Genomic DNA, 14,661 nt, shown 5'->3' with positions numbered 1-14,661 from the left:
AGCTACCCTGTTACGGGCCACGACGCTCCCTCTCTTCTACCTCTCCCTCTCCTCTCCTCTCCTCCTGGTTGGCCGATTTATCATTTGGCTGCAGCATTAATAAACATAACTCCCAGGAGGCCCAGCTGTGATGGGACAGCTTCCCTCTTCTACCCCCTCCCCCGTTCCTTCTCCCCTTCTAACTCTCCACAAGTGGAGGCAGTCCCTCACCTAGGGTGCGGTTTTTAGGAGGTTTGTCATAGAGAGGTATGGGGGCATGGTTTGGGAGGGCGTGTCTTAGGTCAACCAGGGGGTAGAAGTTTGATTGAGGTGTGTGGTTATCGCAGGTGTGTGAGCTGCAGTGGTTGTGTGAGTACAACTGGATGATAGAACTGCGTCAGATTTCAAGGAACAAATTCCTCAAATGGCAAACATATTTCCAGAGATGTATATTGTGTGAGAGATTGCATGTATGTACAGTGGGGAGAACAAGTATTTGATACACTGCCGATTTTGCAGGTTTTCCTACTTACAAAGCATGTAGAGGTCTGTAATTTTTATCATAGGTACACTTTAACTGTGAGAGACGGAATCTAAAACAAAAATCCAGAAAATCACATTTTATGATTTTTAAGTAATTAATTTGCATTTTATTGCATGACATAAGTATTTGATCACCTACCAACCAGTAAGAATTCCGGCTCTCACAGACCTGTTAGTTTTTCTTTAAGAAGCCCTCCTGTTCTCCACTCATTACCTGTATTAACTGCAACTGTTTGAACTCGTTACCTGTATAAAAGACACCTGTCCACACACTCAATCAAACAGACTCCAACCTCTCCACAATGGCCAAGACCAGAGAGCTGTGTAAGGACATCAGGGATAAAATTGTAGACCTACACAAGGCTGGGATGGGCTACAGGACAATAGGCAAGCAGCTTGGTGAGAAGGCAACAACTGTTGGTGCAATTATTAGAAAATGGAAGAAGTTCAAGATGACGGTCAATCACCCTCGGTCTGGGGCTCCATGCAAGATCTCACCTCGTGGGGCATCAATGATCATGAGGAAGGTGAGGGATCAGCCCAGAACTACACGGCAGGACCTGGTCAATGACCGGAAGAGAGCTGGGACCACAGTCTCAAAGAAAACCATTAGTAACACACTACGCCGTCATGGATTAAAATCCTGCAGCGCACGCAAGGTCCCCCTGCTCAAGCCAGCGCATGTCCAGGCCCGTCTGAAGTTTGCCAATGACCATCTGGATGATCCAGAGGAGGAATGGGAGAAGGTCATGTGGTCTGATGAGACAAAAATAGAGCTTTTTGGTCTAAACTCCACTCGCCGTGTTTGGAGGAAGAAGAAGGATGAGTACAACCCCAAGAACACCATCCCAACCGTGAAGCATGGAGGTGGAAACATCATTCTTTGGGGATGCTTTTCTGCAAAGGGGACAGGACGACTCTACCGTATTGAGGGGAGGATGGATGGGGCCATGTATCGCGAGATCTTGGCCAACAACCTCCTTCCCTCAGTAAGAGCATTGAAGATGGGTCGTGGCTGGGTCTTCCAGCATGACAACGACTCGAAACAGACAGCCAGGGCAACTAAGGAGTGCCTCCGTAAGAAGCATCTCAAGGTCCTGGAGTGGCCTAGCCAGTCTCCAGACCTGAACCCAATAGAAAATCTTTGGAGGGAGCTGAAAGTCCGTATTGCCCAGCGACAGCCCCGAAACCTGAAAGATCTGGATAAGGTCTGTATGGAGGAGTGGGCCAAAATCCCTGCTGCAGTGTGTGCAAACCTGGTCAAGAACTACAGGAAACGTATGATCTCTGTAATTGCAAACAAAGGTTTCTGTACCAAATATTAAGTTCTGCTTTTCTGATGTATCAAATACTTATGTCATGCAATAAAATGCAAATTAATTACTTAAAAATCATACAATGTGATTTTCTGGATTTTTGTTTTAGATTCCGACTCTCACAGTAGAAGTGTACCTATGATAAAAATGACAGACCTCTACGTGCTTTGTAAGTAGGAAAACCTGCAAAATCGGCAGTGTATCAAATACTTGTTCTCCCCACTGTATGTGCGTAGGGGGATTTGTGTGTTTGTATGTGTGAGTGTGTGTTTGCCCCCCAACTCCCCTCTCTGAGACATTAAAGAGAGAGAGGCAGGTTTTCTAAAGAGGCCAGAGCAGAGACAATGTAGAGGGGTGTTCCTCCTCCCTCCTCTCTCCCTGGAGCTCCATGCTCCAAACACAGGCGTACGTATGCCAGGAACTCCACTACACACACACACACATGCGCACGCACGCACACACACACACACACACACACACACACACACACACACACACACACACACACACACACACACACACACACACACACACACACACACACACACACACACACACACACACACACACACACACACACACACACACACACACACACACACACAAAATCATACAACTGATTTCCATGTGAATGGAAGCCTCTGTAATCGCTGTATGTGTCAGGCAAGAGTGAGTGTTTGAATTTAAGGGAGGGAGAAAGGATGGAGGGAGGGAAAAGGGAGGGAGTACAGGGGCTGCGTAAGCTGGTTTTGTTTGCCCACGGAAAAAAGAAAAAACAGCCGACATTTTTTTCCCCGACCTACTCTGTCACAAAGTCATTGTGTCAGTTCACTCACAAAGCGTAACATCCCCTCAGCGTCTTTTCTATCCTTTTTCTCCTCCCTTTCGCTTCTTTACTTTTCCTTCTGTTTTTCACCCTGTCTTGTGACATCTCCGAGTGAAAAGGCAACAAAAGTAATTTCTTAATCTGTACATGCGTCTCATTGTGTGTTTAGAGAGAGAGAGAGAAAGAGCTTGTGTTGTTGGCTGCTTGTATTTTTTCAAAGCCACTTTTCCATTCAACATTGACTGCTTTTGAATAAGGAGGCACATCAGATTTGATTAGATACTTGATTGCCATAACCCAGTCAGTAAAGTGCTCTGACATACTAGGCACCCCTATGTTGTCTTGTATGAAGTTCATCCATTGACAGTTGCACTTTTTCATTCAAATTTGCCTTTTGTTAGAAGACATTTTGTTTGTTGATTGGATTGAATTAGGTTTTTCTGAAGCAGTGAAGCTCACTCTATGGCCCCTCTATGTTTGTCTATGGTTAAATTAGAAGTAGGCTACAATGTTATAAAAGCACTCAAATCTATGAAAAATAAGTCAAGCCACAAATTAACATGCAACAAATAGTATCTGATTAAACACAATAGATAAATCACTATCTCTTTCACCTACTAGGTTTCTATCCAGAGAGGTTCTGTAGACTACAACTTCTTGCGTCTAATGTCTCTACTGTCTACTCTACTGCCTTCCTCTCTTCCAGGCTCCAGGTTCCCCAGCCCCAGGCTGACGGCAAGGCCAAGTAGGAAGCGGGCCCTGCCCATCTCTCCCCTGTCGGAGCACAGCTTTGACCTGCAGACCATGATCCGCAACTCGCCCAACTCCCTTGTCACCATCCTCAACAACTCCCGCTCCAGCTCCTCCACCAGCGGCTCCTACGGACACCTCTCGGCCGGGGCCATCAGGTATGGGACCATGGTTGCAAAATTCCAGTACGTTTTTTTCAATACATTTTGGTTGGAAGATTCCAGAATTTCCTGTTTAAACCTTCCTGATTGCAGGAATAATTTCCAATGGGGATTTCTGGAAAAAGTAATGTATGGGATGATAAAGACAACCAACATTCCACACAAACGTATGACTCCATCACGCTTAACGTTGAAGAGCGATGTAGGTATGGGGATGGAGTGGGACGGAGGGCCTGGGGCAGAGGCTATGTTTTTTGTGGGACGTTGGTCTACTGAAGGTGGGGGGGGGGGTGTATTAGGATGTGGTGGACCAGTGAGGTTATTATGTGCGTGCGTACGTGTTTCTCCTCTGCGTCCAAACCCCTGGTGGGCCTTGTCTCCCCATTTACCCAGCGTCCCCGGCGGCATGTGTCAGTCATCCACACACCCTCCCAAACACCACCCCCCTAATACACACCGAAACGACAGAGAAAGACAAAGAGAGAGAAAGAGAGAGAGGTAGATCCATAGCCCTACTCGTAGCCATTGATCAGCGATCTGGAAGGAGAACCTGATCAATCACATGCCTCTGTGGCCCCAGTGACAGGGCCAATGATAGGGCCTCCAGACTGATGAGTGATATGACAAGCAGATGGGCCCCCAAATGCGTCTTGGCCCATTGATTTCCACTCGGGGCCGGTAATAAGATCAGCAGACGTATGGCGCCAGGCTGAGAGCAGGCATCAAGGAGGCAGGATGAATGGAGCCCCAGCACGCGTGACTGTTATTGAACCATAGGACCTGTGTTTACCTGGAGCTACCTATGTTTATAGAGAGAGCCTATGTGAAGGTGAGCAGTGGGAGGTTTGGATGTTGATTTCATCGATGATGTAAGTGAAATAGTCAATTAAGGGTACGCAAACTATCTGCACTCACTATCTTGCACTGACCCTACGCACACTCACTAGACTATATATACACACCCTATACACACTCACTAGATGTTATATACACACCCTATACACACTCACTAGACTATATATACACACCCTATACACACTCACTAGACTATATATACACACCATATACACACTCACTAGACTATATATACACACCATATACACACTCACTAGACTATATATACACACCCTATACACACTCACTAGACTATATATACACACCCTATACACACTCACTAGACTTTATATACACACCCTATACACACTCACTAGACTATATATACACACCCTACGCACACTCACTAGACGATATATACACACCCTATACACACTCACTAGACGTTATATACACACCCTATACACACTCACTAGACGTTATATACACACCCTATACACACGCACTAGACTATATATACACACCATATACACACTCACTAGACTATATATACACACCATATACACACTCACTAGACTATATATACACACCCTATACACACTCACTAGACTATATATACACACCCTATACACACTCACTAGACTTTATATACACACCCACTAGACTATATATACACACCCTATACACACTCACTAGACTATATATACACACCCTATACACACTCACTAGACTTTATATACACACCCTATACACACTCACTAGACTTTATATACACACCCTATACACACTCACTAGACTATATATACACACCCTACGCACACTCACTAGACTATATATACACACCCTATACACACTCACTAGACTTTATATACACACCCTATACACACTCACTAGACTATATATACAAACCATATACACACTCACTAGACTATATATACAAACCATATACACACTCACTAGACTATATATACACACCCTACGCACACTCACTAGACTATATATACACACCCTATACACACTCACTAGACTTTATATACACACCCTATACACACTCACTAGACTATATATACAAACCATATACACACTCACTAGACTATATATACAAACCATATACACACTCACTAGACATTATATACACACCCTATACACACTCACTAGACGTTATATACAAACCATATACACACTCACTAGACTATACATACAAACCATATACACACTCACTAGACTATATATACACACCCTATACACACTCACTAGACTTTATATACACACCCTATACACACTCACTAGACTATATATACACACCCTACGCACACTCACTAGACTATATATACACACCCTATACACACTCACTAGACTTTATATACACACCCTATACACACTCACTAGACTATATATACAAACCATATACACACTCACTAGACTATATATACAAACCATATACACACTCACTAGACTATATATACACACCCTATACACACTCACTAGACTATATATACACACCCTACGCACACTCACTAGACTATATATACACACCCTATACACACTCACTAGACGTTATATACACACCCTATACACACTCACTAAACGTTATATACACACCCTATACACACTCACTAGACTATATATACACACCATATACACACTCACTAGACTATATATACACACCATATACACACTCACTAGACTATATATACACACCCTATACACACTCACTAGACTATATATACACACCCTATACACACTCACTAGACTTTATATACACACCCACTAGACTATATATACACACCCTATACACACTCACTAGACTATATATACACACCCTATACACACTCACTAGACTTTATATACACACCCTATACACACTCACTAGACTTTATATACACACCCTATACACACTCACTAGACTATATATACACACCCTACGCACACTCACTAGACTATATATACACACCCTATACACACTCACTAGACTTTATATACACACCCTATACACACTCACTAGACTATATATACAAACCATACACACACTCACTAGACTATATATACAAACCATATACACACTCACTAGACTATATATACACACCCTACGCACACTCACTAGACTATATATACACACCCTATGCACACTCACTAGACTTTATATACACACCCTATACACACTCACTAGACTATATATACAAACCATATACACACTCACTAGACTATATATACAAACCTTATACACACTCACTAGACATTATATACACACCCTATACACACTCACTAGACGTTATATACAAACCATATACACACTCACTAGACTATACATACAAACCATATACACACTCACTAGACTATATATACACACCCTATACACACTCACTAGACTATATATACACACCCTACGCACACTCACTAGACTATATATACACACCCTATACACACTCACTAGACTTTATATACACACCCTATACACACTCACTAGACTATATATACAAACCATATACACACTCACTAGACTATATATACAAACCATATACACACTCACTAGACATTATATACACACCCTATACACACTCACTAGACGTTATATACAAACCATATACACACTCACTAGACTATACATACAAACCATATACACACTCACTAGACTATATATACACACCCTATACACACTCACTAGACGTTATATACACACCCTATACACACTCACTAGACTATATATACAAACCACATACACACTCACTAGACTTTATATACACACCATATACACACTCACTACACTATATATACACACCATATATACACTCACTAGACTATATATACACACCATATACACACTCAATAGACTATGTATACAAACCATATACACACTCACTAGACTATATATACAAACCATATACACACTCACTAGACTATACATACAAACCATATACACACTCACTAGACTATACATACAAACCATATACACACTCACTAGACTATACATACAAACCATATACACACTCACTAGACTATATAAACAAACCATATACACACTCACTAGACTATATAAACAAACCATATACACACTCACTAGACTATACATACAAACCATATACACACTCACTAGACTATACATACAAACCATATACACACTCACTAGACTATATAAACAAACCATATACACACTCACTAGACTATATATACAAACCATATACACACTCACTAGACTATACATACAAACCATATAAACACTCACTCACACACACTACATTGACTCTCCCACACAAAACCCACACACATAAGACACACACGCAGACCAACACAACACAAACACACATACCTACATACACATTACACACACACTCTCTCACACACACTTTTACACTCATCATTTGCTGCTGCTACTCTGTTCTTTATTTTAGTCTTATTATAATCCTGATGCTTAGTCACTTTACCCTGCCGTCATGTACATATCTACCTCAAATACCTTCGACCTTTCCACATTGATCTGGTACTGGCACATTGTGTTACTATTTTTATTTTTAAACGTTGCATTGTTGGGAAGGGCTTGTAAGAAAGAAAGCATTTCACGGTAAAGTCTACACCAGTCGCATTCAGCGCATGTGACAAATGCAATGTGATTTGATATCAACACTCTCACCTCAATGTAGATCTATGAGAAAGGAAGGGTGTCCATGATCTAGTTCTTTCACAGTAAGGGAGAGCTAGCAAGCAGACAATGCAATGTGAAGTGACTGTTGTAGTTATATACTAAGTTATAGGCATGATTATACTGTTGCTATAATAAAGGTTTGTTATAATTGGGCTTTATTTCTGACAGAACCCAGTCTTTCTGTCATCGTCAGTGTCATAGAGTGTTTACAGTGGAGCGATGCGTTAATATCACTAGGTTTGCATAAGGTTCCCCCAAATTTTCCCAGATTTACTGCCCTCCCTTTTGATTCCGAGAATCCGCCAACAGGGATTTCTGGAAATCCTGAAAATTTTTGGAAAGTTACCAGAATTTTGCAACTAAGTATAACCTTACATTTTTCTTTTACTTTTCTTTTACCAGGCAGGTCAATTAAGAACAAATTCTTATTTACAAAAACGGCCTGGCAAGGGACACAGCAGGAATTCACAGTGCTAACAATCTGAACATTCATTGCCAGGGATTCGCCTTGGGCCCCGTAGGCTCCCGAGTGGTGCAGAGGTCTAAGGCACTGCATCTCAGTGCTAGAGGCGTGCGTCACTACAGACCCTGGTTTAATTCCAGGCTGTATCACAACTGGCCGTGATTGGGAGTCCCATAGGCCGGTGCACAATTGGCCCAGCGTTGTTAGGGTTTGGCTGGGGTAGGCCGTCATTGTAAATAATAATTTGTTCTTAACCGACTTGCCTAGTTAAATAAAGATAAAATAAAAAGCAGTGTTACCAGAGCATCACATCTCCTGTCAGATGAGGAGCTAGCCAGAACAATTTATTGTCCCTCATTTTGCCTCGTTGCCATTGCATTTGCCGCTCAAATACATCAGAATGTAGTTTGATAGTGGTACATTAATTGTTCACTTTATAAATATTGATAATGGAAAAAAGGGGGGGGGGGGTCTGCACCAAACCTTGTTGTATGTTTTATGTTTCACCCCAACACTGATTGGGATATTGTTTCTCTCCAGTCCGGCATTGAGTTTTGCCTACCCTCCGAACCCCGTGGCACTTCAGATGCACCAGCAGCTGCTTGGTCGGCAAACGGGGATGGTGGGTTCTGCGTTCGGCCACAGTCCGCCGCTCATCCACCCCTCCCCGGTCTTCACCACCCAGCGGCCCATCCCTGGCATTCCTCCTCCTGGCCTCACACCCAGAGAGCGCTCTGTCATCTCTAACGACGCCTCACAGGTGAGAGACTCCTCCCTCCTCCACGTCAGAAGCCTCTGCGATTCATCATCACAGGTAAGAGGTAGATAGCACTGCCATGTGCTAGCCACGTGCTAGCCGCGTCCGTGGTAGTCTGAACAGATACAAGGCTTAGAGACAAGTAGAAGCAGGCTTCCCTCCGCGCTCTGGCCTCATGGGAGTTACGGTCCCCTGGATGTGTTATTTTCGACTGGGAACGTCGTTTTTGAACATCGTTTTTTCCCACATGAGAAACAACAAGGGACTTGTTAGCATAGGATCCCACCACTGACACCATTAATCACACAGGAGGAAACAGGGATTAAAATGGGAATGGATGAATTCCACAGTGTCTCTCCATTCCGACTGTATGTGGGGGCTCGCATTTAAAGCTCGCATTTTAGTTTGCTACTTTGTGGCATGTTAATGACACAGATCCACACTCACTACTGTTTCTAGCTATGAGGTAGTTGGTGGATGAGATCTCTCATTCAAGGTGGAGAACGGACTATGTATGATGTATCTTCTGAATCTATTACAGAATTCTTTCCAGCTCTGAGGAAACTTACCAGAATCATATACTACCTTACCGATTTCATATTTCTAGTCCAAATAGGACAGTTTCACTGTGTCTATGAGCAGGATCTCAGTGGGTCGAGTGTCAAGATGCCCCACTGTTAAAGGGGAAATTACATTCCAGATTCCCCGAAGTTAACATTCTGAGAAGGCCAGTAGCACAGATCCGAGCCAAGGAATCTCTCCTGTTTTTCCAGGCCAGTTCAGCTTTCCTAGTTCATTTATTTTTATTTTCACCTGCCTTGTAACAGGGAACTCCCATTTGGCTCTCAGGCCAGGACCAGTCAGGCCAGAGTCAGGTCTATCAAAGGTGAGGTCAGATAGGGAACTGCTGTATAGAATCATTGGCTTATTCAATGGCCTCGAATTAATAGATAACAGGCTGTACTATGCTACCTTGTAGTAGGATTAACTAGATCCCTTGAACAGTATCATACAGGATGTCGTCATACAACTGCATGTCAATCTTATTTTCTGCTCAACTTTTATGGTCATTCTATCATATAGTATGTTGAATTAAGTTTGAACTAAGTGATTTTATTGTGGTTGTTCCCACAGACCAAACCCACCAGTGAGTCAGCGGTGAGCAGCACGGGGGAACCCATGCACCACAAACGCTCCAAGATCAAACCGGATGAGGAGCTACCCAACTCAGGGGCAGTAAGTTGCCAGGTAAATTTAACTTCGCCAGCATTTATCGTATAGTCCAATGAACAGACATTCTTATCTAGTATTAGAAAAGGGGTATGGTTATGGTATTCAAAGATGAGATCAGAAGACGAGATGGTTTACTGCGTCGGCAGCAATAGAATAGGATGTGGTGCTTGTACTGTTCAATTCTGTTCACACATAGAAATCACATACACACGTATGCACACGCACGCACGCACACACATAACCACACACACAACCATACACGCAACTCAGTCACTCTCTCAGACGCAGAGCTTTGGGGCCAATTATGTGATGTATTGTGAAACGATTTATTTATTTGCCTGTTTCATTCGGCTGCTTGTTCAGGCTGCCGCCTCTGAAACGATAAGCCCCATTGATCTTGGAGGCACCAGAAGGAAATTGTTTTCCTTTTAATCAGATGCTTAAGTGAATGGAAACATTTTTTGAAATTAGATTGCAGGTTTTCTAAAGGGCTCCCTGTGTGCTTGTGTCTGGATTTATGCTTCTAAAAGTGGCTCTGTGCTCATACAATGGAGGCAAGCCTGTGGAGAGATCCACATTCTGTGAATGAAACTCCTCTTCTCTCTGTTCCCCTCCTTCCCACACTCTCCTAACACCATGGCAGGCAGGTACTAGCAGTAGACCGAGGTGTTTTTTACAAACCACAACTTTGCCTAGAGAGAAACCCTTGTACACCCCTGGTCTCCCCTGTTACAGTCTCCAGTACTCTCCAGGCTACCCAGCCATGTAATGCTAACAGTGACAGTAAAATATGTCTAGACTAATGGCGCAAGCTAGAGCAGGAAGAGGGGGTTAGATTCCTGAAATACTCTGCCCCAGACCTGTCGTAGATCAACTGCCAACCCAGAGCAGAGCTTTCAGCACTACATTTCCGCTCCCAGACGTTCTACTCCCTGTGTGCCGAACAGGGCCACATTGGCCAGATTCACTCGATTACACCGGTGGAAAAGTGTAACTAAATCAGTCTGTTGGGTTAGGGGAGGATAGAGTAGGGGGAGAGAACGCTTTGGTTGTGATATGACTTTGTTACTGGTCAAGTGTGTTGTGAACATAGTATGTTAACAGTCTTTTACCTAAGCATAGTATTTTTATTTTTTTAATCGGACCCATATGTTCTGAATTGATATGGGCTTACGTACTGTATATACTGTACAATATTTAATATTCTGCAGATCTCTGCTGGGCCATTGCTGTAACACTGTCAGAGTTGGCTCCTTGCTCTAATTGTGTTGTGGTTTCTGTACTGTAGGACCATCCGGATGGGATGACACTGGTGAAGGAGGAAGGTGACAAGGACGAGAGCAAGCAGGAGCCAGAGGTGGTGTACGAGACCAACTGCCACTGGGAGAGCTGCCACCGGGAGTTTGACACGCAGGAACAGCTAGTGCATGTGAGTACCTACCAGGACACTACTGGGAAATAGCCTTGATTTGCAGTAGGCAGAAACAATATGACTATGGTGTCTGGCTTCGCTAAACTCCCTCTACCTCTATCAAGTTCATGTTCAAAAGCTTTATGGTCCATTTAGAATGCAGATACTGTGCAGATAACAGCACAATAAATAGGAAACCAGTTTTAGGAGTCTATTTTAGGAGCCCCCAACAAGTAGTTGGGGGCTCCTATAGTTCTCCTGGACGCCTGGCTCCAGCCCTAACACCCTCTCTCTGGTCCAGCAGTCTCTTCTGTATGTCACCATGTTCAGCGTTCAGTACAGAGTGTGCTGCAGCCTACAGGCGTTGAGTAATGCCCCTGCCGGATTCCAGATTGGTTTCGGGGACGATGGTTAATGGGCTCAAAGGCTGCCGAACACGTCGCTGTTGGGCTATGGCGCTAACTGATTTGGCCGGCACCGACTCGACCTACGAGCCCTGCACAATCAGGCCTTAAGCCTTACACTCTTGCGTACTGTATACAAGTCTGTACCGTACTGGCTGTAATATCTCCCCCCTTCTGTCATACAGCTCCTCACACTACCCAGGAGATGGATGACTCTCATCTGGTAGAGCCTGAGGGCCTATTCTTAACCCAACTATTAATGATCTTACAGTAATACTGTATCACAAGCACTACGGACGCCACTTACACTGATACTATTACTACGGCTTCTGCTGCTGTCGTTGGACTGGTCTCCCCTTTGACCTGCTGTGTGCTACTTACCACTAGGCCCACTGTGAGGTGAGATTTTACTTCACACTCATGTTTAATACATGACAGCTGGAGCTGAGCTCACACAGCTCACCATTTCATGTGTGAGCTGTGCCAAGATTTTCCTCTTGTAAGGACAATAAACGTGATTCTGATTCTGATTCTGATCAGCACACATCAGAAAGATCCTCAGCTCTCCACGGCTGTCTATCCCGGCGTCTGACATTGCAATCCGCAGCCGCAGCAGTAACCCCTATCTATAATTGATATCCTCAGCGCGGAATGGGCTGCCTCCCGCGTTTGAAGGGCTCTGCTCAAAGGTTGAGGATCTTGACAACTTCTTGCCCCTGTTTCCAGGGGCAGGGGGAATTTGGCTGGGAGAAGGGGAGGGGCATCATACTGGGAAAGAGATTGTTCACACAAGATATTCTCCATGAAGAAAATAATCAACACATCCTCATTGTCTTTTTCCCTTTACTTTTTTGAATGTTGTATTTTAATTACTAATTTTATATGCCCATGCAGATAGGGGGAGGGACATGCTAATAAAACTATTCGCCTCTATATACCCATGCAGATAGGGGGAGAGACATGCTAATAAAACTATTCGCCTCTAATTCAGTGAGAAAACGCTCTTATCTCCCCACCCCTTCCTCAACCCCCATCCCCCTCAGTAATAGGATAAGTACAGTATTTGGACCACATTGTCTGTTCTCCAACGCCCCTCCCCCCTGTTTTCAACTTGTCATCTTGAATGGAGAAAAAATATAATACTATAATATGCTTCCAGTCTGGCTTTGATTGGTAGTGTTCATGCAACATCATTTTCAGTTCTGATACATTTTATGGATTGTTTTCTATGGATTGTTCATTAGATAGTCTTTGATATTAGTGAGGTAAAAACTTTATAATTAAACTGCTGTTTGAAACAAGTGAGGTAAATTATTAACTATGTGAAGTGTTAAAAAAGTGATGGTTACGTAGATGAAGACAAAGAAATCCCTTTTTAGTTTTTCGCATGGCCTAATTCTAGAAATAAAAGCCGCTGTGCGCCACCCTCATTGCTTTCTACCTTGTTCAAAAGCGTCTCCCGCCTCGCTCCTGATGCATATTTTTACACTCTACAAACGCGCTCGCACCATGACGCGCTGCGCCGTTCCTTTATCATCCGCGTTTAAGCGCTCTCGGTGCCGCCGATAAGATAAACATCGCATCTACGCAATTTAGCTCACTTATCTGGCCTTCCCAGTCAGCAAAAGCGAGGCGGGTGTCAATTTTCAGTTGATGTATTTATTTCATTAATTTTTCCCTCTCTCTCCATCACTGATTTTAACTCTGCCTCTCTACATCACCCTCCCTCCCTCCCTCCACCCCCTCAACCTCCAGTACCTTTTTTTTGGCATCACTCTCTCCCTATCTCTTTAATTTTCTCTCCTCTCCGAGGGAGCACTTTTAAAGATAAGGCGTTGGTGCTGGATTATTTCATGTCTCTGTCTGAGATGTTTGGAACTGGGCTGGCTTTGGAGAGATGTTACAAAGACTAAGATGGGGGAATACAGAAAGGGTCTCAAATGGGGTGACCCTGAGATAGGGTGTGTGTGTTTGTGTGTGTTTGTGTGTGTTCGTGCGTGTGTGCATATGTGTGTACATATGTGAGTACGTGCACACAATCCACACAGTCAACTTCCACTCCCTCCCACCTTGACACTGTGCTATTCTGGGTCATCTCCTTAGGTGGAGCTGTAATGTCCTTGTTCTAAGGAGATGGAGATTACGTGATGTTAGCGTTAGCTCCCCCAGTATTCAAGCATGCTGTATGGCGGTGTTTGCGGCCTGGGTGCCTCCTCGGTGTTGAGGGGAGATAAAGTTGGGCTCAGTCAGAACGCGGCCCCCTCTCTTGCCTGCTGGCACAGCCCTTTAATTGGTAAAATGCAGATTATTTTTTGATCAGGAGAAGGATTAGGCACCTTATCTG

At 43.7% G+C, this 14,661-nt stretch overlaps 1 protein-coding gene across 3 annotated transcripts in view; it reads left to right on the top strand.

The window, feature by feature from the left end:
• LOC139583787 (transcriptional activator GLI3-like) overlaps positions 1 to 14,661 on the top strand; it is a 178,805-nt gene that overhangs the window by 152,646 nt on the left and 11,498 nt on the right. For all 3 annotated transcript variants that reach the window (XM_071415242.1, XM_071415243.1, XM_071415241.1), the window contains exons 7-10: positions 3,371 to 3,572; positions 9,053 to 9,272; positions 10,404 to 10,517; positions 11,791 to 11,931. In XM_071415242.1, coding sequence (XP_071271343.1) covers positions 3,371 to 3,572; positions 9,053 to 9,272; positions 10,404 to 10,517; positions 11,791 to 11,931 — 677 coding nt within the window. The remainder of the gene's footprint in view (positions 1 to 3,370; positions 3,573 to 9,052; positions 9,273 to 10,403; positions 10,518 to 11,790; positions 11,932 to 14,661) is intronic.

This window comes from Salvelinus alpinus, chromosome 8 (genome assembly GCF_045679555.1).
Source record: "Salvelinus alpinus chromosome 8, SLU_Salpinus.1, whole genome shotgun sequence".
In the NCBI taxonomy this organism is placed as follows: Eukaryota; Metazoa; Chordata; class Actinopteri; order Salmoniformes; family Salmonidae; genus Salvelinus; species Salvelinus alpinus.
Note: the sequence above shows the minus strand (reverse complement) of the source record. Positions and strands in the feature narration are given on the sequence as shown.